Source organism: Magallana gigas, chromosome 5, assembly GCF_963853765.1.
Source record: "Magallana gigas chromosome 5, xbMagGiga1.1, whole genome shotgun sequence".
NCBI classification, from domain to species: domain Eukaryota; kingdom Metazoa; phylum Mollusca; class Bivalvia; order Ostreida; family Ostreidae; genus Magallana; species Magallana gigas.
The window spans coordinates 50,337,235-50,364,779 of NC_088857.1; the positions used below are offsets into that span (position 1 = coordinate 50,337,235).

General features: G+C 31.8%; 1 protein-coding gene across 6 annotated transcripts; it reads right to left on the reverse strand.

Moving 5' to 3' along the window:
• Positions 1-7,185: 7,185 nt before the first annotated feature.
• LOC117686952 (cell adhesion molecule 3-like) lies at positions 7,186-17,371 on the reverse strand. 6 transcript variants are annotated; one of them, XM_066086155.1, is made up of 8 exons: positions 17,183-17,368; positions 13,638-14,024; positions 13,018-13,341; positions 11,764-12,262; positions 8,801-8,881; positions 8,625-8,687; positions 8,354-8,474; positions 7,186-7,976 (listed from the first exon to the last, which is right to left on the reverse strand). In XM_066086155.1, exons 1-7 carry the CDS (start codon positions 17,235-17,237, stop codon positions 8,423-8,425), a joined length of 1,461 nt encoding a protein of 486 aa, XP_065942227.1. In that variant the 5' UTR covers positions 17,238-17,368; the 3' UTR covers positions 7,186-7,976; positions 8,354-8,422. The 6 variants fall into 6 exon arrangements, with proteins under 6 accessions (XP_065942227.1, XP_065942226.1, XP_065942225.1 ...); XM_066086154.1 differs by having other exon boundaries at positions 8,801-8,884; XM_066086153.1 differs by having other exon boundaries at positions 8,625-8,881; positions 17,183-17,371.
• Positions 17,372-27,545: the final 10,174 nt, after the last annotated feature.

Consider the following 27,545-nt stretch of genomic DNA (forward strand, 5'->3'; position numbering starts at 1 on the left):
CCTTTCACATACTTAATTAACGTAATTATAAGCTTCCGGAAATTCAAGGGTCGTACAAACCGGAATTATCTTATATCGTTTATTTGTACCACGTGGACTTTGATTGACAGTAATTAACAAGTGCTGAAAACTACAAGATCTTTGTCCCACTACGGTCATCATGGAAAACGAGGTTAAAGCGATTCTCTAAATGAAACACATCCTTTCTTACTCGATAATCTTTAAATGGTTTACCAATTCAGGTTCATTTTAAAATGAATAGACATATATATGTCAAATAACCCCTCAAGGGGCCTCATTTATAAAAATAAATTTAGGTTGTAGCAACTCCAACGATAAACACGAAAAATGCATGCTTACAACATAATAATTGTGGTTATTTTAAAAATTTTGAACAGTTATTACCTATGAGAATTAGAAAAGACATATTTTTATCAACAAACCTATCTGGGAGATTCTTTGCGAGCCCTGCATGTGTTTTGTTTACAGCATATACGCATGCGTAATAGTATAGAAGGCTGAACCCCGAACACGTTGCGATGTAATTATGTGATAGGTTATACATAATTATTAATTTTAATGAAATAATTAGATTTATTGCTTGGAGAACTTTGTAATTTTCTGAAAGTTTATGCATTCATGAGTAGTACAAAAATACTGAACCCGATCGAAAAAAAATTTCAAGTCGGTTTTTGATAAGATGCGCCGTACTGTCTCTTTAAAGACCAATCTTAAAAAATTAAAAGAAGAAAACTTACTTTTTAACATTGAGTGGGTTTTCGTACCATTTTTTGGAAAATTGAAAAAGATAGACGTTGATATATGTTAACAATATTCGTCCTTAAATAAATGGTACGATGCCCCCCCTCTATGAAAAAATATAATTTGAACATCCAATTTCTATATCATGTTGTTGCCAAATTAGCATATAACTATTTTGTTGTCTTAATATCAATTAAATGTGGTTACCTTTTGTGGGTTATGGCAGCACTGAATGTATATGATCACATGTGTTTAATAAATGTAACGAAAGTGAAATTTGCTAGAAATAAAATATTTTTTTTGCCTCGGCTTATTCCCCCAGACTCTTTTTCACTGTTTCGATTTAGATTACTACTTTGACTCTTGAATGATCGTAGACACAAATATAGTTCAATCAAAAATACACTTCTTCTATTCAAATTTCTGAAACAGTGAGATTAGCAATACATGTGTATTCCAAAACTACGTACTTACACACTTTTTAAAACAGTTTTTGGTAGAGAAAAATTATGTAGTTTTAGATATGCCTAAACAATTGCGATCAATTTTGACTCAGTTTAGATGTGGGATTTTACCATTGAGAATTGAGACGGGTAGATACCACGGTGAACCTGTTGAAGAGCGAATTTGTACTTTTTGTTGTAAAAATAGTATAGAAAACGAAATTCACTTTTTATTACATTGTCTTTTTTATAACGACTATAGAAGAATCCTTTTCGAAAATACTGGGTTTAATCAATTACTAGATTTGTCAGATACAGATGCACTAATCGTTCTTATTTCAAATTATCCTCGGCTGGTTGCCAAATACGTATATCATTCTTTTACACGTAGACAATCTTTATTGTTAAGAAAATAAACATACACTGTATTATATAAACTATGCACACTCAAGGTTCGGAAGAAAGTTTTATACTCATACATGTATATAATTTTAATCATATCTTTGTTTACTGCTTGATGCTGTGTTATAATTTTTTTCTTTTTCAAATATAATGTGTTCAAAGTGGCATATAGGCCCGATGGGCCGAGTGTTTAATATATGCTGACTGTTGTTAATATTACACTTGGAACTGTATACACATGGCACTATAAATAAATAAATTACTTACTTACTTATATCTTATAAACCTATAGACACCTCTCATTTACTAGATCTTGACTTTAATTACAATACATTACGACAAAATAACTAATACAAGGTAGATGACTCAAAAGGTAGATCACAAAAATCATAAATAGAGTATTACGCAGCTCTCCTTATTGTATCATATGGCATTAGTAAATAAAAAAATAACATCCCAGTTATCCAGTTATATGTTTGTGCATATGTGAATATAGTTGTAGTAACACTTAATTGCAAAACAGTTGATATTTGAATGTTCGCATGAAGACGTTCTGTTTCTCGTTTGTTGAGTGCTTCATTTTTGTTGTCCTCATTATGATGAAACAATTATAACCCTTTCTTTGTTCGTTAATTCCAAAACAAACTGAGTAATTGATAAGACAAAAATCATTTAGCAGATCAGATACATCATGTATAGCATGTTTTATAAAGTTTCTAAATATGACACGTTCGGTTTGTTTCTTTCTCTTAAAAATTAATGAATTCTTGATTATTGATTTTTGGATAATCATGCACACAAATATATTAAGTGACATTATCTTTAACACTATCTCCCTCTTGTAGTAGAGAATCTAGTTGATATCTAAGCTTAACATCTGTATAAATATGACAAAACTTATCAAAACTAAGAAAAGTACCATCTTTTTCAATAATATCATTAATATGTCTGATGCTATGGTCCAATTATTGTAAACGTTTGAGAAAAATTAAATGAAAACAAAAATAAAGCTAATTGCTATAATTGAAAATATTGAAATGAAAAATAATGCCAAAAGGCAAAACATACAATACAAAACTAATGATATCAATGTATATAACAAATCAATGTTCATTTTAAATTGATAACGTGCCAACGCCTAAATTTAAAGGACTCTCATATCTACAAAAAGAAAAGTTTTTCATAATTTTTTTTATTTTGTTTTTGTTTTTTTATGATTTTATTTGAAATTACATATAAATTGCTTGAGGCAATACCTCCGCACAGGCCCTATTTGTATACCTTACCTGGGGTGCCAGGGGCCCCCTTGACCGATAACTATGTAACAAAAATATAAAGATACCTTATACAATTATGTTTTTACAAAATAAAGTAAATAAAGTGATATAATTATAATCATAGTCGATCATACACATATCTAACTAAACAGTGCGAAATTATAATTTTTCCTATGTAAAGATTTATTGAAAAAAAATATATATGAAAACATTTCTAAGTCATAATTTAAATGCAATTTACGAATATAAAAGGAATTGACAATTGTGAATATAGAAAATATAAAATGCAAAATATAGTGCGGTACTATGCGGTAGGACTTGCTTCTACAGTCACAGTTCTTTTTGTCCTATACCGCATGAAAGTACGAGAGCCAGGTCGCCCTCTAGTTCATTATATTCTAATACTAATTATACAATATTAATTTTTTATTATTAAGGTCTTCCGTTTCCAACGGAAGACCTTCTTGTTATTGCTTTGTTTCTGTTTCCCTTATTAAGGTCTTCCGTTTCCAACGGAAGACCTTATAGTGATTGTTAGGTTTTTTCTTTCTTTCTTATTATTATTATTTTTTTCCCCTTTTTCTCTCGTGAATTTCTCAGAGATGTCTTGATGGATTTTTATAAAATTTTCAGGAATGACAGAAAATAAAAAGATCTAGAGGATTTTAATTAAAAATATTCTAAATTCACTTCCGGTCGTCCGTTTCCTGTCCCGCGACAAAAAGCTTGTCACCTCGAGATCTAAAAAATGGTAAAGACTTAAACATTCAAACTTTGTGGGATGATAGACCTATAGCTGTAGATGTGTTTAAACACTTTTGTTTTGTTCGTCATAACTTCCGGTCATCACCGGAAGCACTTAAAAATATTCTTTTTTACGCATCAATATTTTTGTCAATAGAATAAATATATAAGAATAAATCTATACATAGGAAATCTCTGCGATGTAATATCAACAAAAAATTTCTACTTCCGGTGAGATATCTCAATTATCTCAGGTAGCTTTTTTAAAACACATTTTGTACCCTCCAGATATCAGAAACTATAAGCGATCAAGACACCAAACTTTCATAGATGATAGACATTTGATTGAAGATGTGTTTAACCGGTTTCATTTTGTCTTCCGTCACTTCCGGTCCATACCGGAAGAGTTAAACAAATCGAGCTGTTTAACAGTTTAACTGTTTTCCTTTGATATATTTTAGTTAGATAAATGAAAAATAATGTACAAAAGGCAAGTATACAAGAAATATTGAATAAAATTTACATTGAACACTTCCGTTTGCCCGTTTCCTGTCCAGAGACCAAAAACCTGATTTCGACGAGATCTCAAAAACAGTGACGACTTGAACAACCAAACTTTGTGGGATGATAGACCTATGTATGTACATGTGTTAACACTATTTTGTTTTATCCGGCGTAACTTCCGGTCGTCACAGGAAGTACACCCAATTTTGATATTTTTATCATTCACAATAATTTTCATTTCCATTTTTTATTTATGTGAGAGAAGCAATGTCTTACAGTTAAATTGATACATGTATATCAAAACGGAAGACCTTTTTGTTGCTTTTGCAACAAGAGTCTAGTTATTATTCTTTTTTTTTCTTACGCATTTTTGTGCACGCGAGTTCTCGGGAACGGCTTAGGTGATTTTAATGAAACTTTCAGAACTAACAGATATTGATCTGAACCTTATTGGAAATTTTTTACATTGATGACGTCATTTCCGTTTTAGAGATATTGACGTTTTTACGATTTTTAGAGGGTCGGCTTGTCCGGTGTTTTTCTCCTAAACTAAAACAGATATTTGATTCAAATTTTCAGGGTTTGTAGACCTATGTTTGTGGATATGACTGAAGCATTTTCATTGTTCTGTGACGAAAAACACCGAAGCTTGTCTGCGCTTAAAAATTGAGATAAAAAGCGTCATGATTTTTTTGTGGTTTTCTTTGAATATCTTTTTTCTCAAAAGTATTTTGTTAAGACTTAAAGAACAAAAAAACTTCAAAAAGTCAAGATCTTTCATTTGACATTAGGGAAAAGGGGCTGGCCCTTTAAAATAAGGGCCGGAAGGGCTTTAAAGTATTCTAATAATATCTTTTTAATGTGAAATATTTTGTTATACTTTAGAGAAGCAATTATGTTCATCGTAACGTTATGTACCTATACATGACAGTTGTTTACTTATTTTTTACGTATTTAGGGATTTTAAGGGGCCAGCAGTCCGAAATTTTGATCTTATATATCTGAAAATGGAGAGAAATTTTGAAAAGCAATGTTGAACAAAAGATACTCCAAATAATGTCGTTAACAATTTGCAACCATAATTTTTTTGTTATCCGGTCCCGAAAAGGAGTTATATAGGGTCGGCCCTTAAAACGATCTCTTCCAGACATCTCGAGAACGGTACATAATTTCTACATACTTGTTGAACAAAATGTGTTTAAAATGACAAAAGCTTTCTTTTTATATCCCGAAAAAGGGGCTGGCTATTCAAATTAGGAGCCGACAGAGTTCTAAAGTCTTTTAATCATAACTTTTAATTGTGAAATATTTTGTAATACATTACGGAAGCAATTATGTTAATCGAAATGTTATGTACCTATACATGAAAATTGTTTACTCCTATGTTATGTAATAAGGGATTTTAAGGGGTCAAAAGTCCGAACTTATCATCAACGTCCCAAAATTATAAAAAAGCAATTTTAAGGAGCAATATTGAACAAAATACGCTAAAAAATGTGATTAACAATCTGCAACCAAAACTTGTTTGTTATCAGTTCCCACGATCTCTTCCAGATAAATCAAGAACGGTTACAAATAACTTTTTACACAAAATGTATCGAAATCAAAAGACCTCTTATTTGATATGAAATAAAATGTGGCTGGTCCCTAAATTGGGGATCCAACGGGGTGTATAATCCTTCATCCATCGCTCTTTTAGATCACATCTGCATTTCCTGATATGTTTCGTTGATGAAGATAAAAGGCAAAGTCATTTCCTCTTCTAAAAATCGGACGGAAGACCTCCTCGTTGCTCGCAACGAGATCGTGTCTAGTTATAATTATTATTACTATTTCATATTTTACAATTAAGGGCCTTTCAGAAAGAGTTCTTAGTATACAATAATCAAAATGGACAGTTTGTGCTTGCTGATTTACAAGGAAAAAGCTTGCAGGCGATGACCTTAAAAATAAAATTAGGCCTTCATTTGTGACATTGTCTTCTATCAATTTACATTACATTTTGTATTTAAAATTTTTACATGCAATGAAGGATACTACATTGTTTAAAACTACATTGCTTTGGTTTCCATTATAACTAAACCAAAAACAAGATGTTTCCAAGCAATATTAATGTTAAGTATAGCAGAAACCTTTTTCCAGATGTTTTTTACAAGTATACAATCGAAAACCATATGTTTTGTATTTTCAATTTCTCGACAATACGTACAATATTTATCAATATTTTTATTCTATTTGCTAAGGTATAGATTATTTGGCAAGCGATTGTGCAATAATTTAAAATTAAATTCAGCAATGCTTTTATCATTAATTTTTACAATTTTTTCATCATATATTTTTCGCCAACACAATGAGTTTATGTCGCTAAATTCATTTTTCCATTTACTCTCCATGATAGGTTTTTTTGGATTTGTCATCAATTAGCATTTTGTAGAAGAAGCCGGATTTCGTTTTACCGATATCTTTTATTTCTCCTTGTAATTTGAAATGATATTCATTTTTTATGTTCATATATCTCCTCCTGCTTGTATCATTATGTATTTTAGAGTGAAAAACGTTTTTTAGTGTTAGATATTTCTTTTCGATTTTAATATAGTAGCTATTTCATTGAGCGATTTAAAACCATTGTCATTTTCAAGGTCTTTCACATAATGAAAGCCGCTTTCGAACCAGTTCTGAAAATATAAAACTTTTCCCTTGTATTTACAGTTTACGTTAAACCAAATATTCTGCCGTAATATTTCGTCCACAGTATCAATGCTTTTTGGAGTTTTGCATTCATTAAATGTAGTTTGAACGGCGTGGCCTGGGTGGAAAGAGTGCACAGGAAGAGTAAAGTAACTTGAACAAAGTTACAATGATAATGCCGAGCTATCAACTGCACCATTTCTATATTTGCCCTGATTAAACAATTTAGAATATCATTCCAATAATGATGTTTTGTAAAAGTTTGGTGAAATTTGGTCCTGGCCAATGGTTCTAGAGTAGTAAAAAAAGTGTAAAGTTTACAGACAGACGGACGGACAGACAGATAGATAATCGGTTCATGTGAGTTAAAATTGAAAAAAAAATCATTGAACCAATCTAGCAATCAATGAACTGGAATACAAATATTCAATAAAAAAAATCCAATAAAAAAAAGTTAAATCAGTAGGACTACCAAATTAAATCAAAGTACTGAAGAACTGACGGGAGTTGATTTTGTCGATGTTTATTTATTTTAAAATCAATGATTTGTTTTTTGCATGACAAGTACATGTTGTTTCTAATTTGAATTACGCACATTTTTATGATATGAGTTTTTGGACTATTTCGACAAGAATGTCGAGAAACCTCCAAATAAATCATGTAAAATAATATTTAAAGACAAAATTAATTCAATCAAACTATGTATCAGTAATAGAAATATTTCTCGAAAATTGTATGGATCCAAGCAATATTGAACTCTAATCTCGTTCAACCAAACGCTCGGCTGACACCGTAAATCTCCCACAAGGATTTAGGGAGACAGCCAAGCGTCGAGTTGAACGAGACTATATTGAACTCTGGCGTAGGAATACATACGACTACAAAAAATATTTAAATTGTTCGTACTATTTAAAATCTGACTATTTTCAAGGTAATTATATATAAGTTTCCTTGAAAAACAATGCTTTAGCATACATTACATCGAATTTATCAATTATTTTCAAGAACTAAGTCTTGTCAGCAGCAATGATTTGTGCTGAGGTCCAAACACTGTTTCACTTTCGGTTTATCTGAGTAACTGCATAGGAGAGTTGATTAAAACCAACTCCCAAAAATAAACTCCTCGTATACTTCTTCAATCCAAGCACTGTCGTATCTACAAAACAGTCAAATTTTATCAATCAATTTCACTTTTCAGTAGCTTTTGTTACATTCATTTCCCGCGTTTTAGTGATATCTATTTAATCATTTGTGTCCCGAAGACGTGAACATATTGGACTAGAATACAGGACATTGACCACTGGGCGTCTAAAACAACTTATGTTATGATATTAGTATTATATTTTCTACAACAATATAAGTTTTGCAGTAAGAGGTGAACAAACAAAAATTATGCAACTGCAGAAATTTTAACAAGCATTGCTGTATAAATGAATTGACTCAGAAATGACACACTGGTTACTCTAAGAAAAGTTACCACACGTCAAAAGGACTGTTTACTAAGAAACTATTTTTAAAATGTTCTTAACTTACACGTTGTCATTTGATACTTGGTTGTCTTTTGTTGACTTTTTCTGAACTGCAGTATATTGTACCACGTCCTCAGTTGTTGTGTACATCAGGCTCATTCTTATCTGGCAACAGCAGAACATTTCTGTCAAAAAAGGTGAATTATGTTATTTATTTTCAGTTGAATGTCTCTTTGAATGTGGTTTCGAAAGTCCCAGGAATTCATTGGGATGGTTAATTTTAGCTATTAACTGCGGGTTTTTTTTTTTATTAGATAATAAATGTAAATACAAACTTCTGCATTCTGATTTCATCTTTAGTCGTAGAATATGCAACATTAGTATCTTCCAGTGATGCCCTAGATTGATCCAAACATAAACAAAGTAGTGCAAAAAATACAGTAAGATAAGAAAATTGTAACCTTTTTCTAATTCACATCTCTTTGATAAGGGAAAATAGATGCAAACAAACTTATGCATTCTGTTCAAATCAGTAGGTGATGAGTACACTCCACCATTGTCTTCTTGTGATGTATCATTATAGGGGTGAGATCTTCTGAACTACCAAACAAACTAACAACTGATTCAATGAAGGATTTTGTAATTCTTGCACAGTACACGTATAGTTCTTATATACAATAATTAGAATAGTTCTTAAATACAATAATTAGTATAGTTCTTATATACAATAATTAGTATAGTTCTTATATACAATAATTAGTATAGTTCTTTTATACAATAATTAGTATATTCAGGGGCGTTGAATAGATCGCATGAGCTGATGGCCCAAGTGATTTATAGTGATGAAAATATTCGGCGTTTGTATTCATTGTAGTTGCCCAAGGCGTTGACTTTTTACAGTCTTATCTTATTCTCACAAAAACTGGATAAAATTCCACAATCTTTAACAGTAACTATCTTTGTTATATATAAACCTTCTAAGTTTTGACATTTAGGTGCCATGTTTCCATCCAAGGGGAGACGTATACAAAAGCATGAGGAAAGTACGGTTTTAAAAAAATAATATTTGATATGCAAATTTGAAGATGGGGGGGGGGGGGATAAGATGGCGCAACTGCCCATTTGGTTTAGTCGTAAAATACAATTTCAAATTTAACATTTTTTCAATTAAATATATTTGATATGCTATAATACAAGTTTACAGAAGGGTAATTTCTAACTATATTCAGTTTCAAATATTTCAATAAACGATACGAAAAAAAATAATAAATGTTAAGTTTTGGTGGTATCGAACCCACAACCTAAAAACCCAAGATCTTTAATGTTATCTAATGTCTGGTGCTCTAACCACTAAGCCATTTCATTCACAACAAATTGCGTTGTTTAATGCTATATAAGACGTTGGCCAAGAATTTACGGACTTGTATTATTTTTCTAAAACGTACAATTGTTGAGCTACAAAATGACATTTTTAAAGTATAGTGGGTCATCTCTCCACATTTTTGTTGATTAAAATCGGTCCAATTTAATTCCATTAAACTGCATTTAGACTATGACAAAAATATGGAGCTCAGACCCACTCTATAAAAGAAAAGGCATTTAAGTTAAAAAAAAAATGACACTATTTGGAGGTTTTGACACGCATACGCCAGTTGAAATCAACCTATTGCAATTATTTAAAATATCTAAGAGTTACAAACCGATGTTACGTTAAATATACATTGTTTTTAATAATTTTTTAAAAAAGTATCAGATTTAATGATATTTTAATTTTGCAGTATCTAATCATTCCTCAAATGGGCATTTTACACGCCTTATTCACCCATCTCCTTACATATTTTTCCTAATAAAGACCACCAGGGCCTTGTGAGGAACCTAAAATGGAGGTTCAAAGAAACATAATTGTTGATAGGGGGATAGAGTTGATCCAAAAATATGTAGAAATTAAAAATAAAGCCTGAAGAAAATTAAAACTATTAAGAGAAACTAAATTACAGGAAAAAAGTTTAAAGAGTTTTCTAATTCATTCATATCATCCAGTTGGAAGTTGGATGTTTGTTGGGGTATCGTGGAGACTGAAGGGATTCAATCATACAAGAAAAATTCTTTCAGTGAGTATGGAAGGTATAAGTTGTTAGATTGAATTAGAGCTAGTTACTGTGAATATGTTCTAATTTTTTCCAAATCATAAACTGCAATTCAAGATTCAGGAAGGGGTATGTCAAGACAGCAAAAAGGTGTTTATATGTATATATTTACATCCACTTACTATTTTCTCCCCTATTTCTTAATAAAATGAAACCGATCATTGTGATTTATAGCTCAATAGAAACTGACAGAGTTGAATATACACGACCCAGTTCTGACCAGTTTATTTCTCGGTCGAAATCTTGAGCAATCTGACTAAATTACTTATTGCACGAAATAATCAAGTTGATGTCACTCAAATTCCTAAACAAGACATTAGCTATTTCCTCTATCTAACTTACTGATGTTCATTGATAATAATTTAGTAACTTTGACTTACTCCCTATGATTAATTCAATTTAAAAAAAAAGAAAGCTGTTAATATAACAATAAAATTGATGAGTCATAGGGGCTATTCAGGTACCAATCATTTAAGAAAAATAAATTACATAAGCATTTTTTATTTTACAATGTCGCTTCCTTCTTACCCATATGAATCACAAAAAAGCATTAAATTGTTTAAGTTCATGCGCATTTCAGATTCATACTTTAGGTAGGGTTAGGATGAATCCCATATATTTACATTTTCCAGTGTCTTTGCCTGTGATAACACTACGTATCGATTTTGTACTATATAACCCATGATAAAAATAGCGCCAAATTGAGGCACCAGTGGGGTTTGCTTATTTATATTTATATATTTAATCGCACGAAGGCTTAAAATCATATGAATATAAGTAATAAGGAATCATTCTTTGAATATTATAAGGTGATAATTTCGGTCGGGGCGTGATCAAATCTATCATAAAGCCCTTCGAGCTTTATTGGATTTGATCACGCCCCGACCAAAATTATCGCCTCATAATACTCAAAGAATGATTCCTTATTTAGATGAGAATTTGCAAGTGCAAAAAGCGTATTAGTGGAAAGACAAGTTTTAAAGGATGTACAAACCGGCTCAATATCTCAAAATGTGGGTTCTGTACCCAATATTCAGAACAATTTTTAACACAAGGACTAGGACCAAACAGGGACTTTAAAATTGTTAAAATGTCGATATGAACATGGTGCATTGTACACTTCAAAATCATATTCGGCAACAATTATGAGGGTACGTATAAAAAATCAACTACTTAATTTTTCAATGAATTTGATACGTCTATACAGGAACTGTTGTAATCGTTATACAGGATAACTTATGTTAATTTTCTGAGAAGAGATTTCTTTAGAACAAAGAGAAAGAAAATAAACCGAAAAAAGAAAAAAGAAATACATATTTGACTCTACCTTTCTATGTTCAACTTATCGTTGGTTTCTGTGCTTTTTTGTGGTATCCTTCTAAGTATGATAAAAATGACGGCAAATATCACACTTGTTATGATAAAGACAAAAGCAATAAATATCCAAATATTGAAAACACACTCGTTTCTTCCGTTATTGTGTTGGCATATCTTTGTATTCCCACAGTGATCGCAACTAATGGACATTTCCTTCGAAATTCTGACTAAGACGGAGACAGAGTTTGTGTTTGAATATTTTGTTCTGGCTGTATTGGTAGCTGTGCAAGTATACGTCCCAGAGTCGGTAGGATGAAGACTTTTAAACGTCAGACTGGATTTATGGTGGGGGAGCTCGATTTGTTCTTCTGATTTGTTCTCGAACAGAAAGCTCCAAGTGAAGACAGGTGGCGGGTTACTGTCGGCGCTACATTCAATCGTGAGAGAGTCTCCAACATAATTTACTGACTTGGAAAGTTTTATGGTAACTGCAGGTATGCCAGGTCCATCTGTTATTTTAATAAATCACGATTTGAATGTTTATACTTCCCCCACCCCCTGCGACGATATACTATTTTACAACTATTATACATTTCCGATGCAACTGATTACACTGAAATAGTAACTGTTTGTATGTGAACGTTTTTTTTTAATAAAAAGAATATTATTGTCGCGATGGTTTTCGAACCAGTAATAAACATATTACATAATATGTAATTTTAAAATGTTGTACGTACACTGTATATCATCAACAATTGTGTTTAGAGGCTTAACAACGGAAAACCGATGAACTTTTTGCCCATGTTTTTATTTCTTTTGTCCATGATTTTAACTTGATATAAATGTATGACAACATTTGTATATATCACGGTTTAGCTATCTTAACCCAGTTTTGAAAAGTGGAATCACGAATAAGTGGGTCCCTACGCATTTTATGGTTAGGGTGACGTTTTTCTCTTAAAACTATTAGTTTGGCATCTTGTGTAATTAAAAAGCTCCCAAAATATTATGTTTTAGCTAGTTATTTTTCTGACCAGAATCTTCACAATATATATATATTCCCCTTTCATAACACGTTTTTGCTGTTCTTTAAAATACATTGTTTATAAATCAGTTTTCCAACTAGTATTATTTGATAATATTTTAAAGCGTTCTGGGATACCCAGGTTTTTTTTACGGCAACTAACTATTATGAACATTGTTTAAAGCATATTCTCTACAATTTTAAAATATTTCTCTTTTTTGAGATAATATTTATACATACAAATCACAGTAATTTTTGACAATTCCCTGTTTGGTCCTAGTCCTGGTGTTAAGCCATTTTGGGATGAACATAGGAACATTGCTCCGTTGTCTTCTCTGGTTACAGTGTAAGTGGTTGTCACATTGATATACTCGGTACAGTTTTCTGTTCTTATGTTTGTAGTGTTAGATGTGTAAATCACCTCAGGTGTATTGGGGTATTGAGGTATTTTCAAAATTTGAACATATCCTTGCGGACTTCCGACATCAGCATGACAAGTCAAACTTATGGACTGGTTCTCTTCGAGCTCATTTGAGGACATCGAAAATTCCTCTGGTTTCTTTGCTGGTGTATTAAAAGAAACAGACAGATTAAAATACGTTAGCAAAATGTGTAAATTCAAAACTTTGAACCTAGTTTGACGTGAATATTTGCGAAGCTAGATAATATTATCTTAATTTTGAAGAGTAATGAAAATATGTGTACAGTATCTAATAAATTACTTATTACCTAGAAATCTATTATTCATATTATACTTCAATTTGTTTATTTTTTTCAGTATTCATGAAGTTAACGAACATTTTATTTAAATTTATTTGTTTTAAAAACAAAATTTTGCAACATAAAAAGGACGTATTTACCAGCAAATCCAACTATAGTTATAGTAGTTTTTGTTTTAACTGAACTGTCTGAATAATATTTTATCCGGCATTGGTATATTCCCTCATCACTACATACAGGATCCTTTATAATCATCACAGCTGCCATCGAGGTGTTTGGTGCGATCAGTATTGTCCTGTTGTTGTACCAAGGATGCTTTTCTTTTACAATAAAAGGTTCCTGCTTCCCTGGAGGTGAAAACAAAGCTATATCTTCAAATCCACCATTGATCTGTTTCTGCCATCTGATATTTCTTTTTGCGATGTCTTCCTTCGAATTTTTATCATAGGTACAGTTGAGAATGATACTATTGTCCTCTTGTAAGATTGTGACAACATCTTCCGTATGCATGGTCAATGAAGAAACATCTAAATTAAAGTAAAGGATTAAAACACCCAAAGTAAATTTAATTTCTTCACGCATCGATTCGTTAAGGTAATTAAGTTATTTCCAATAGATTGTAATTTTTTAAAATCCCCTTCCCCGCAGCAACGCACTTTAACGCATACATGTATATATATATATATATATATATATATATATATATATATATATATATATATATATATATATATATATATATATATATATATATATATATATATATATATATATATATATATATATATATATATATATATATATATATTCCCCGCAATCACACACATTAAAGCACTGGTAACACGTAATTTATTGTTTTATTTATCAAAATATATTGATGGTATCATTGTAACAGATTAATGTAAAAAAGTTATGTCATTAAATTTCAAAATCTTTTGCAAATAATATATTTTTAGGGGCATTCGTTTTCGGACAAAGGCTCTGAAATGGTTCGTAGCAAATAATCCAAAGTTAGAAAGTTATAAAATTGACACTTTGAATGTTGTCTTCTGATTTTTGTATTTTAAATGTTTCTAATTGTACCGCTTGAATTATATAATCGAATCTATGTTTTAAAAATTACTAATTTTTACTCATGTTTTGCTTCGTATTTTTTGTAGTTTGTAATATTGTCTGAATGCATATAGAACAAAAGTTGTGCATAAATTAAAGGGCTATAATGGGAGCCCAGAAAAAAGGGGCTGGTCCCTTAAATAAGGGATCTAGGCGCCCGGAAATTCTTTGCTGTATAACTAAAACCACGATTTATGCTACGATATTGATGTCGCTGGAAAAGTTGTTCTTCATTATCTTATCAATCTAATTGTTAATATACATGTACTATTGTTTGGATATTGCGTAATATGAGATTAAAAAGCTTCATATGAAGACATGCATACCCGCTTTCATTTTGCTTATAAGGAATAGGTCCCTGTGCGTAATAGTGTTTTAAAGTCGCAGTCAATACTTTTCTTGTCTAAATTTATCCACAAATTATTGCAGACATGCCTTTATCTGTTTTACGAGAGGTCTAACACTTAACTACTCTGTAGTCTGGGGGTAACATTTATTTAATACATAGAAAATAGGCATTAACTAATTTTCAAGCGTTCAAATTTATTTTCTAAAGGCCTGATTGTCAGAAGTTAAGGAAGTGTGAAAATGACCTCCTTGATTGTATGTCAGACTCTGACAAGTGTAAGGAGAAGGGGGTAGTTTTATTTTAAAAGACTGATTGACAATCCTTTCTTGAATTGAAGCTGTAACGGAAGACCTCCTCGTTGCTTGCAACGAGCTCGGCTCTAGTTTTCTGCATTTGCATTTGACTAGGGATAATATGTGTGTAAAAAGAGTATTTTGCCATATTGCTCCTTTAAACAAATTTGTCTTGATCTTATACATACTGCAGAAAGACAGACTTTTAAATCAGAATTTGTAAATTAGGTAGAATTTTTTCAGGCAGTAAATGTTTATAGCGAGTTATATACCCAAAAATGTAGATTGGTATAGGCAAAACTGTTTATATCACATTTTGTAGGGGATTCAGTAAAAATGCATTGATCGTTCAAACAAATTGTTGATATCAGGTGAATGTTACATATTGAGTTTTAAATCCTCAGAATGTTATCATTTAGGCTGACTTTTATTACAAAAACAAACGCCCGTGTTTTACAGATAAAAATATAGTAAATTGATAAAGTGTATGAAATATTTTGTTTTAAGTACATGTATGTGAATATTAATGCAACATTTACAAATGACGATTTGTTCATAAGAACATACATCAATATTAATATCAAGATGTTTCATGAAATCAACTTTAAGAACAGGTGACCAATTCAGAAAATTATCTTATGACTATCTTAAGACTAAAATCTCATCATAGATGTATCACAATAGTAATACCTTTTGATTATTTTAAAACATGTCCCAAGGTGATTTTTAAAGACAATGGTTATGCCTCTTCAACTGTACCCGAGCCGAGTCTAAACAATTAGTGTCCCCTCCCAAAATCCTGAAATTCACGTTTCCACGGTGATTCTTTATGGGCCATGTATTGGTCTTACACAAGCAAGTGGTAGTAAAATTCTCTCTCCGTCATAATTCTGTTTTATTCTATTCAGAACACGGACGGACAAGATATTGAAAAATTAAAATATGAATAAATCTTACATTTAAATCCCCCCCCCCCAAACAATGTTATTTAACATTTTATCTATTTTTAACCTATAAATATTTTCAATACTTGGAATATGTTGACTCAAACAGGCGTATACGTATCAAAACCTCCAAATAGTGTTATTTCTTAAGACCTTCAAAGCCTTATTTTATTTAGAGTGGGTCTGTGCTCCATATTTTTCTCATAGTAATAAGGTCTAATGGAAGACAAAGCGATTTCAATCAACAAAAACGTGGAGAGATGACTCACTATACATTAAAAAATCATTTTGAATCCCAACAATTGAACGTTTTGAAAAAAAATAATACAAGTCCGTAAATTCGTGGCCAAAGTCACAGACAATATTCAAACAGCGTACTTTGTTGTGTCTGAAATTGCTCAGTAGTAAAGCACCAGACATAAGATAACCTTATATAACTAGGATGTTTATGGCGTGGGTTAAATACCACCAATATTTGAAGCAAGGTTTTTTTTCTTATCGTTTGCGAAATATATTAAAAACTGAATATTATTAAAAAGTGTGCTTTTGCAAACTTGTATTGAAATATATTTGAATAGATTTAATAAAAAAAAAAATTTGAAAAATGTATTTTACGACTAAACCGAATGGGCACTTGCGCTATCTATTCACCATCTTCTTTGTGAAACGGGACTGACAGATGTTATGATTGTTAAAGGCTGGACCTTATGACTATCTTAAGATATGTTTAATGATATAATTTACGAATTTTATTGTGAAACCAAGCCCTGGTACGTTGAACTGAATTAAACGCAAATATGATTAACAGAGAGAAGGATGAAAGAACAGCAGGAGGGTAGAAGACGGTGATATCACTATACTTCCTTACTATATATATTACAGAACAAAACTTACACATGCACAATTCTCAGGTTTTCATTTCACCTTTTATGAAAAAAAGAATTATTGAACGTTTTCAAATATAGTATATATTGAATTTAACTTACTTTGTTCAAAAACCAGGAATATGATTATTCGTTGTATTACTCGCTTCCATATCATATTTACTGCAGTGGAGATAAATTTAGTGATCACTCTAGCACAAACAAAATTGAAATAACTAAATCACTTCCCTGAAACATAAAGATTCAATATATAAACAAGGACATAATTGTATAAATCCCTTATTTCCCCATTTCAACAGCGGCGTTGATATGATCTGTCGATAAGAAACCCTAAAAATAGTAAACCAGTACTGTCGACAGTTTACTGCTAACTGTCGAATGTTGCTGTTTGTAGAATCCTGCGAGCTGATAACTGCTTACTGCCATTTTTGTGATGGGTTTTACATGCGTGCATAGAAGACCAAAAAATGAGGTCATGGCGCTAGAGAACACACGTGTTAAGAGAATTTTTTTTTTATAATTATCCTGTTTGCTAGCAAATATTGATGAAAAGAAAAATATTGTTTATCGCCCAATGCCCTCCCCTCTTTACATGACATATAATTATTATTATTCATGTTAAGCATGGTTTCATACTGACACAACCAAAAGGTCACTGTTTATTGAACCATCGTCAAGACAATTTCATTCAAATAATGTAGCATGCTTACATAATAATTTTGCATAATCACACAAGCGGACAAGAATACACTAGATCTGTTGCAGTGTTCTATGCATGTATTAATTAAGTTACAATTAACTCTTTTCATATTGATGACCCTTCTTAGAATAATAGAAACATCTGACTGGGTTTTTAAAGATTGATCTGAATTATCTGAATCAACCTTTTTTCTCCTTAGGTGTTGCTAATCAATAAAATTTTGCAATGGTCTGAATGTTGTAATTTATTACGAATTACAAATATAGCTGTCCTATATGGAAATCCAAATGTTTAGGGAATACCTTTCCTTGTTTGCATTTTTAGCCTTTCCCCCTTTCTCTCTATTGATATTTTCCTTGTTGTTGATGTTATAAACACTATTTCTAGAAAATCTCTTGTGATCTTGTATTGTTATTGTTATGTTGAATTAAATATGGAAACTTACTTTTCACAGGTAAAGGAAATAGAAAAGAAAAGTAATCTACTTGACAATTAGTAAGCAAAATGCCCATTTTTAACATTGCCTTTGTGAGATATAATGCATACAGGTAACTGTTAACGAAAGATTCTGAGATATATATTATAATAACCATAACATTTTCCGAGTAAAGAGAAATGAAATGTCAATAAACAAACCAGTAAATAAATGAATCTTTGATTTAATTTTTTTTGTAGATTTCAACCGTACGTCACTGACCGGCATGTGGATTTTATTCTCAATTTGTCGAAAAAGTGATAGGATGGAGAACCTTGGACAAAATATAGATATGTAGACCCCGAGACCGAGTATAGTATTTCAAAATTAGATTCATTTAAACGTGTTTTATATTTGTTAAAACAACAAAAATAACTGTTGTAAATAATAACAATTTTTAGACAAAGTTACCCGTTGAGTATTGTGTCTAATTAGTAGTTACGTTGAAAAAAAATTGGATATCTTATAGCCATATATTCAGAGTACTGGTAATTGCTTGGTTCTTACTCAGGTTAGTGAAATCATAAAGATATTGTGTGTTATTTGAACAAAAATAATTAGTACTGAGTGGTACCCTCTGACGGCTTGTTATCAGTAAATTATATTTTGAAAAATGATTGTGTTTAAGTGGCAACAATGTAATCAAAGAAAACTTAACCATCATGAGTAATACTGTTTCCAAATTATTGATGTTACATTTTAGTACACACGGTACAAAATTAAGGCATAGTTCAACTTTATTTAAAGAAATATTTACAAATGGGACCGATTAACAAACACCTGGTTTTAAATGTATCACAATGTGGCGTTACATAGTGTTCAATAATCAATACATATTGTATGTCGCTGACATTTTAGAAGTATTTTCCAGCGTAATTGTCGGAATCATAAATAATTTTATGCATGCTTTGCAACATTTTATTTCTGCGCAAAACCCTATTTCTTTTGTTCTCTAAAGAGTCACGCAAAAACCAAGAATAATGAAAGAAAATGTAATGTATTATGATTGATGGTATTTTAAGGTCAAGATGTAGTAAATGATTCCAGAGTGTCTATTTGATGCTGGAACCATTATGACGTCATATTTGATTTGAAGAATCCTTTTCCCGTACTTTAGGCTTTAAAAGAATTATTTAGAAAAATAAACAATTTCTTGAGAAAAGAAATCCCGATACCTATATTCAATTTGACAACATTTTATAGAGGAGTTCAAGAGCGTTTTTAATTTCGTTTTTGGGGAGACTGTAGGCATTCTTGATATATTTCATTGGTCAAAAATGGACAAAACTCCAAAATTTGTTCCTTTATTCCTTTAATAAATTCATATTTAAGTGAAAATAACAGTTTAAAATATGTTTTTTCATTGTGTCTACCAACAATTTTAGCACCGGTACACCCTATCAAACAAAGCTATTGTTATGAAGCATCGTTGAAAGATTTATTTTTTTATATGTACGTTGGATTAATGTAATTAGATATTGGAATAGAGTTTTGTCCTTTGACAATGAACGGATCACAAGAAATGCATTTGAAATTGATTACAACAGATGTAGGAATAATTGGTGTAGTGATTTAAAAGAAAGAATCTGGGGGAATAAGCCGTTGCAAATGCCCACGACCCTCTCATACGTCTTATAAGAAATAATAAACGTACAAGTTAACTGGGCATTTAAACGGTGGACAGTATTGTCCAAATGAAAATGTCCAAAAATGCGAGGAAGGGGCAAACGACATTTGAAAGGCGTAACTGCGCTTAAATTTTGTAGTATTTACATATACTTTAAACAGCAAATTTAAAATGACAATATCATACTCATTTAAAATGTTGATTACTTTCTAACAATATTTAATTTACTAATTTACCTCAGTCATCGTATACAACCCCTAACGCAGGGGAGTCGACAAAGAGTATGGGGGAGTCGATTTTTCCGCTTCGGAGACGGAAAGAATTTGGTTAACTCCTTTTGTAGGTATTCAAAACAAGTATTTTCAAAAACAAAATATACAGTGGCGTCGGAAGCAAATTGAAAGTTGGGGGGAGGGGGTAGACTTATATAGTACCACACGGAAGACAGCGATAGTCACTTTTAAGTAGTAGAAAACGCATATCAAATAATTTCAAGTTATTATAAGCAAATTTTTATAATTGAAAAAAAGTAATAGAAAACGCATATCAAATAATTTCAAGTTATTATAAGCAAATTTTTACAATGTATATTATTAAGTAAAAAAAGAAAATTACATTTTAACAATGTAAACAAAAAGCTGATTCTATTGTTATCAGTTTCACGCAAACGACTGGACTTATTCATTTAAAGAGACAGTACGGCTGAAAACACATGTGTGATAACTTCAGATTTCCCTATTGTATAGTTAGGAAATAAGAAATAACGTTTATTGTAATAGTTGAAATACATGAAAATCCCTTTCACATACTTAATTAACGTAATTATAAGCTTCCGGAAATTCAAGGGTCGTACACACCGGAATTATTTTATATCGTTTATTTGTACCACGTGGACTTTGATTGACAGTAATTAACAAGTGCTGAAAACTACAAGATCTTTGTCCCACTACGGTCATCATGGAAAACGAGGTTAAAGCGATTCTCTAAATGAAACACATCCTTTCTTACTCGATAATCTTTAAATGGTTTACCAATTCAGGTTCATTTTAAAATGAGTAGACATATATATGTCAAATAACCCCTCAAGGAGCTTCATTTATAAAAATAAATTTAGGTTGTAGCAACTCCAATGATAAACACGAAAAATACATGCTTACAACATAATAATTGTGGTTATTTTAAAAATTTTGAACAGTTATTACCTATGAGAATTAGAAAAGACATATTTTTATCAACAAACCTATCCGGGAGATTCTTTGCGAGCCCTGCATGTGTTTTGTTTACAGTAAATACGCATGCGTAATAGTATAGAAAGCTGAACCCCGAACACGTTGCGATGTATTTATGTGATAGGTTATGCATAATTATTAATTTTAATGAAATAATTAGATTTATTGCTTGGAGAACTTTGTAATTTTCTGAAAGTTTATGCATTCATGAGTAGTACAAAAATACTGAACCCGATCGGAAAAAATTTTCAAGTCGGTTTTTTGATAAGATACGCCGTACTGTCTCTTTAAAGACCAATCTTAAGAAAACTTACTTTTTAACATAGAGTGGGTTTTCGTACCATTTGTTGGAAAATTGAAAAAGATAGACGTTAATATGTGTTAACAATATTCGTCCTTATAAAAATGGTACGATGACCCACTCTATGAAAAAATATAATTTGAACATCCAATTTCTATATCATGTTGTTGCCAAATTAGCATATAACTATTTTGTTGTCTTAATATCAATTAAATGTGGTTACCTTTTGTGGGTTATGGCAGCACTGAATGTATATGATCACATATGTTTAATAAATGTAACGAAAGTGAAATTTGCTAGAAATAAAATATTTTTTTTTGATAAACCTATGTGGTTTTTTGCCTCGGCTTATTCCCCCAGACTCTTTTTCACTGTTTCGATTTAGATTACGACTTTGACTCTAGAATGATCGTAGACACAAATATAGTTCAATCAAAAATACACTTCTTCTATTCAAATTTCTGAAACAGTGAGATTAGCAATACATGTGTATTCCAAAACTACGTACTTACGCACTTTTTAAAACAGTTTTTGGTAGAGAAAAATTATGTAGTTTTAGATATGCCTAAACAATTGCGATCAATTTTGACTCAGTTTAGATGTGGGATTTTACCATTGAGAATTGAGACGGGTAGATACCACAGTGAACCTGTTGAAGAGCGAATTTGTACTTTTTGTTGTAAAAATAGTATAGAAAACGAAATTCACTTTTTATTACATTGTCTTTTTTATAACGACTATAGAAGAATCCTTTTCAAAAATACTGGGTTTAATCAATTACTAGATTTGTCAGATACAGATGCACTAATTGTTCTTATTTCAAATTATCCTCGGCTGGTTGCCAAATACGTATATCATTCTTTTACACGTAGACAATCTTTATTGTTAAGAAAATAAACATATTATATAAACTATGCACACTCAAGGTTCGGAAGAAAGTTTTATACTCATACATGTATATTTTCAATCATATCTTTGTTTACTGCTTGATGCTGTGTTATAATTTTTTTCTTTTTCAAATATAATGTGTTCAAAGTGGCATATAGGCCCGATGGGCCGAGTGTTTAATCTATGCTGACTGTTGTTAATATTACACTTGGAACTGTATACACATGGCACTATAAATAAATAAATTACTTACTTACTTACTTATATCTTAAATCTTATAAACCTGTAGACACCTCTCATTTAATAGATCTTGACTTTAATTACAATACATTACGACAAAATAACTAATACAAGGTAGATGACTCAAAGGGTAGATCACAAAAATCATAAATAGAGTAATACGCAGCTCTCCTTATTGTATCATATGGCATTAGTAAATAAAAAATAACATCCCAGTTATCCAGTTGTCTGTTTGTGCATATGTGAATATAGTTGTAGTAACACTTAATTGCAAAACAGTTGATATTTGAATGCTCGCATGAAGACGTTCTGTTTCTCGTTTGTTGAGTGCTTCATTTTTGTTGTCCTAATTATGATGAAACAATTATAACCCTTTCTTTGTTCGTTAATTCCATAACAAACAGAGTAATTGATAAGACAAAAATCATTTAGCAGATCAGATACATGTATAGCATGTTTTATAAAGTTTCTAAATATGACACGTTCGGTTTGTTTCTTCCTCTTAAAAATTAATGAATTCTTGATTATTGATTTTTGGATAATCATGCACACAAATATATTAAGTGACATTATCTTTAACACTATCTCCCTCTTGTAGTAGAGAATCTAGTTGATATCTAAGCTTAACATCTGTATAAATATGACAAAACTTATCAAAACTAAGAAAAGTACCATCTTTTTCAATAATATCATTAATATGTCTGATGCTATGGTCCAATTATTGTAAACGTTTGAGAAAAATTAAATGAAAACAAAAATAAAGCTAATTGCTATAATTGAAAATATTGAAATGAAAAATAATGGCGAAAGGCAAAACATACAATACAAAACTAATGATATCAATGTATATAACAAATCAATGTTCATTTTAAATTGATAACGTGCCAACGCCTAAATTTAAAGGACTCTCATATCTACAAAAAGAAAAGTTTTTCATAATTTTTTTTTATTTTGTTGTTGTTTTTTATGATTTTATTTGAAATTACATATAAATTGCTTGAGGCAATACCTCCGCAGAGGCCCTATTTGTATACCTTACCTGGGGTGCCAGGGGCCCCCTTGATCGGTAACTATGTAACAAAAATATAAAGATACCTTATACAATTATATTTTTACAAAAGTAAGTTAATAAAGTGAAGTAATATAATTATAACCATAGTCGATCATACACATATCTAACTAAACAGTGCAAAATTATAATTTTTCCTATGTAAGGATTTTTTTGAAAAAAATATATATATGAAAACATTTCTAAGTCACAATTTAAATGCAATTTACGAATATAAAAGGAATTGACAATTGTGAATATAGAAAATATAAAATGCAAAATATAGTGCGGTACTATGCGGTAGGACTTGCTTCTACAGTCACAGTTCTTTTTGTCATATACCGCATGAAAGTACGAGAGCCAGGTCGCCCTCTAGTTCATTTTATTCTAACACTAATTATACAATATTAATTTTTTATTATTATAATTATTATTACTATTTCATATTTTACAATTTAGGGCCTTTCAGAAAGAGTTCTAAGTATACAATAATCAAAATGGACAGTTTGTGCTTGCTGATTTACAAGGAAAAAGCTTGCAGGCGATGACCTTAAAAATAAAATTAGGCCTTCATTTGTGACATTGTCTTCTATCAATTTACATTACATTTTGTATTTAAAATGTTTACATGCAATGAAGGATACTACATTGTTTAAAACTACATTGCTTTGGTTTCCATTATAACTAAAACCCAAAACAAGATGTTTCCAAGCAATATTAATGTTAAGTATAGCAGAAACCTTTTTCCAGATGTTTGTTTACAAGTATACAATCGAAAACCATATGTTTTGTATTTTCAATTTCTCGACAATACGTACAATATTTATCAATATTTTTATTCTATTTGCTAAGGTAAAGATTATTTGGCAAGAGATTGTGCAATAATTTAAAATTAAATTCAGCAATGCTTTTATCATTAATTTTTACAATTTTTTCATCATATATTTTTCGCCAACACAATGAGTTTATGTCGCTAAATTCATTTTTCCATTTACTCTCCATGATAGTTTTTTTTGGATTTGTCATCAAGTAGCATTTTGTAGAACAAGCCGGATTTCGTTTTACCGATATCTTTTATTTCTCCTTGTAATTTGAAATGAAATTCATTTTTTATGTTCATATATCTCCTCCTGCTTGTATCATTATGTATTTTAGAGTGAAAAACGTTTTTTAGTGTTAGATATTTCTTTTCGATTTTAATATAGTAGCTATTTCATTGAGCGATTTAAAACCATTGTCATTTTCAAGGTCTTACACATAATGAAAGCCGCTTTCGAACCAGTTCTGAAAATATAAAACTTTTCCCTTGTATTTACAGTTTACGTTAAACCGTAATATTTCGTCCACAGTATCAATGCTTTTTGGAGTTTTGCATTCATTAAATGTAGTTTGAACGGCGAGGCCTGGGTGGAAAGAGTGCACAGGAAGAGTAAAGTAACTTGAACAAAGTTACAATGATAATGCCGAACTATCAACTGCACCATTTCTATATTTGCCCTTAGTAAACAATTTAGAATTCCATTCCAATAATGATGTTTTGTAAATCCATGTTTAGCTAAATATGGCCCTGTGATATGTCAAAAATTAAACTAAGTCAAAATGAAATAAAATTGGTGTTATGTGTTAGTCTAGACCTGATACTATTTTGACATGCCATAATTTCCCCGCCAAAACGTCTGCTTGCAAAAATATGTAAATGACAAAACCGGTTACGGGCCGGTTTCGGGGTAAAATCACAGCATTTTCGTTCTTTGGTGGTGTTTTTCAACAACAGCACACCCTCTGATCTAAAAAATGTTTTTAAATTATGAATTTGTTTTAATAAAAAAAGATATTCAAAGTGAAAGTTTTTGGATCAGAGGGTGTGCTGTTGATGAAAATTTAAATGTAAACAAGATGAGGAGCAATCCGGATTTACTTATTTTTTGACAGTATTGCACGTTTTTTCACACCTTTTTGTTTTAAAAATATAAAAACCACAAGAATCAAACACATTATGTCATTGTCATTTAAATCTGAAAAATAAAAAGATACAGTGTGTTGTTAATGAAACGTATATGTGTTCAATTTTAACACCAAATTTTGCGCATGCACGACATTCCATACATGCTTATTTGCATACGTAAACAAACAGAGGCTTTTATTTTGCGTGATTAATCTTGAAAATACACGAACGGAAGATCAACAAAACCTATAGAAAATGAAGAAAAAAGAACTCTGAAGGTATGTATATGAATTTGGGCATTCAGAAGTTGGAGTTCTATTCGCTTTTCACTATTCACTATTCGAATAGCGAATAGAATTCTGTGGTCGGTTCGCTATTCAAATTACCGTAAACATGCTAATAAACGTAAATTCAAAATTTAAAATAAATTTCCCTTTTTAATTAAACAAACAGTTTTATAGTAAAAATTATTACTTGCTGACCTGACCTGAACATTGACATAATGAACACGGCCAGTAACAGGCTTAGCTAGCCTGGCGAAAATTGGAAAGTTCGTATAATACAATTAAAATGGGATATCTTTCGAGGGGCTGGCTAACACCCTGTATCCCATATTTGGGCCTTCATATTTGGTGGGGATGGGGTCCCGGGGAAGCCCAGTCGACCCTCAAAAGGAATTGGGTTTACACGGCCAGTAACAGGCTTAGCTAGCCTGGCGAAAATTGGAAAGTTCGTATAATACAATTAAAATGGGATATCTTTCGAGGGGCTGGCTAACACCCTGTATCCCATATTTGGGCCTTCATATTTGGTGGGGATGGGGTCCCGGGGAAGCCCAGTCGACCCTCAAAAGGAATTGGGTTTACACGGCCAGTAACAGGCTTAGCTAGCCTGGCGAAAATTGGAAAGTTCGTATAATACAATTAAAATGGGATATCTTTCGAGGGGCTGGCTAACACCCTGTATCCCATATTTGGGCCTTCATATTTGGTGGGGATGGGGTCCCGGGGAAGCCCAGTCGACCCTCAAAAGGAATTGGGTTTACACGGCCAGTAACAGGCTTAGCTAGCCTGGCGAAAATTGGAAATTTCGTATAATACAATTAAAATGGGATATCTTTCGAGGGGCTGGCTAACACCCTGTATCCCATATTTGGGCCTTCATATTTGGTGGGGATGGGGTCCCGGGGAAGCCCAGTCGACCCTCAAAAGGAATTGGGTTTACACGGCCAGTAACAGGCTTAGCTAGCCTGGCGAAAATTGGAAAGTTCGTATAATACAATTAAAATGGGATATCTTTCGAGGGGCTGGCTAACACCCTGTATCCCATATTTGGGCCTTCATATTTGGTGGGGATGGGGTCCCGGGGAAGCCCAGTCGACCCTCAAAAGGAATTGGGTTTACACGGCCAGTAACAGGCTTAGCTAGCCTGGCGAAAATTGGAAAGTTCGTATAATACAATTAAAATGGGATATCTTTCGAGGGGCTGGCTAACACCCTGTATCCCATATTTGGGCCTTCATATTTGGTGGGGATGGGGTCCCGGGGAAGCCCAGTCGACCCTCAAAAGGAATTGGGTTTACACGGCCAGTAACAGGCTTAGCTAGCCTGGCGAAAATTGGAAAGTTCGTATAATACAATTAAAATGGGATATCTTTCGAGGGGCTGGCTAACACCCTGTATCCCATATTTGGGCCTTCATATTTGGTGGGGATGGGGTCCCGGGGAAGCCCAGTCGACCCTCAAAAGGAATTGGGTTTACACGGCCAGTAACAGGCTTAGCTAGCCTGGCGAAAATTGGAAATTTCGTATAATACAATTAAAATGGGATATCTTTCGAGGGGCTGGCTAACACCCTGTATCCCATATTTGGGCCTTCATATTTGGTGGGGATGGGGTCCCGGGGAAGCCCAGTCGACCCTCAAAAGGAATTGGGTTTACACGGCCAGTAACAGGCTTAGCTAGCCTGGCGAAAATTGGAAAGTTCGTATAATACAATTAAAATGGGATATC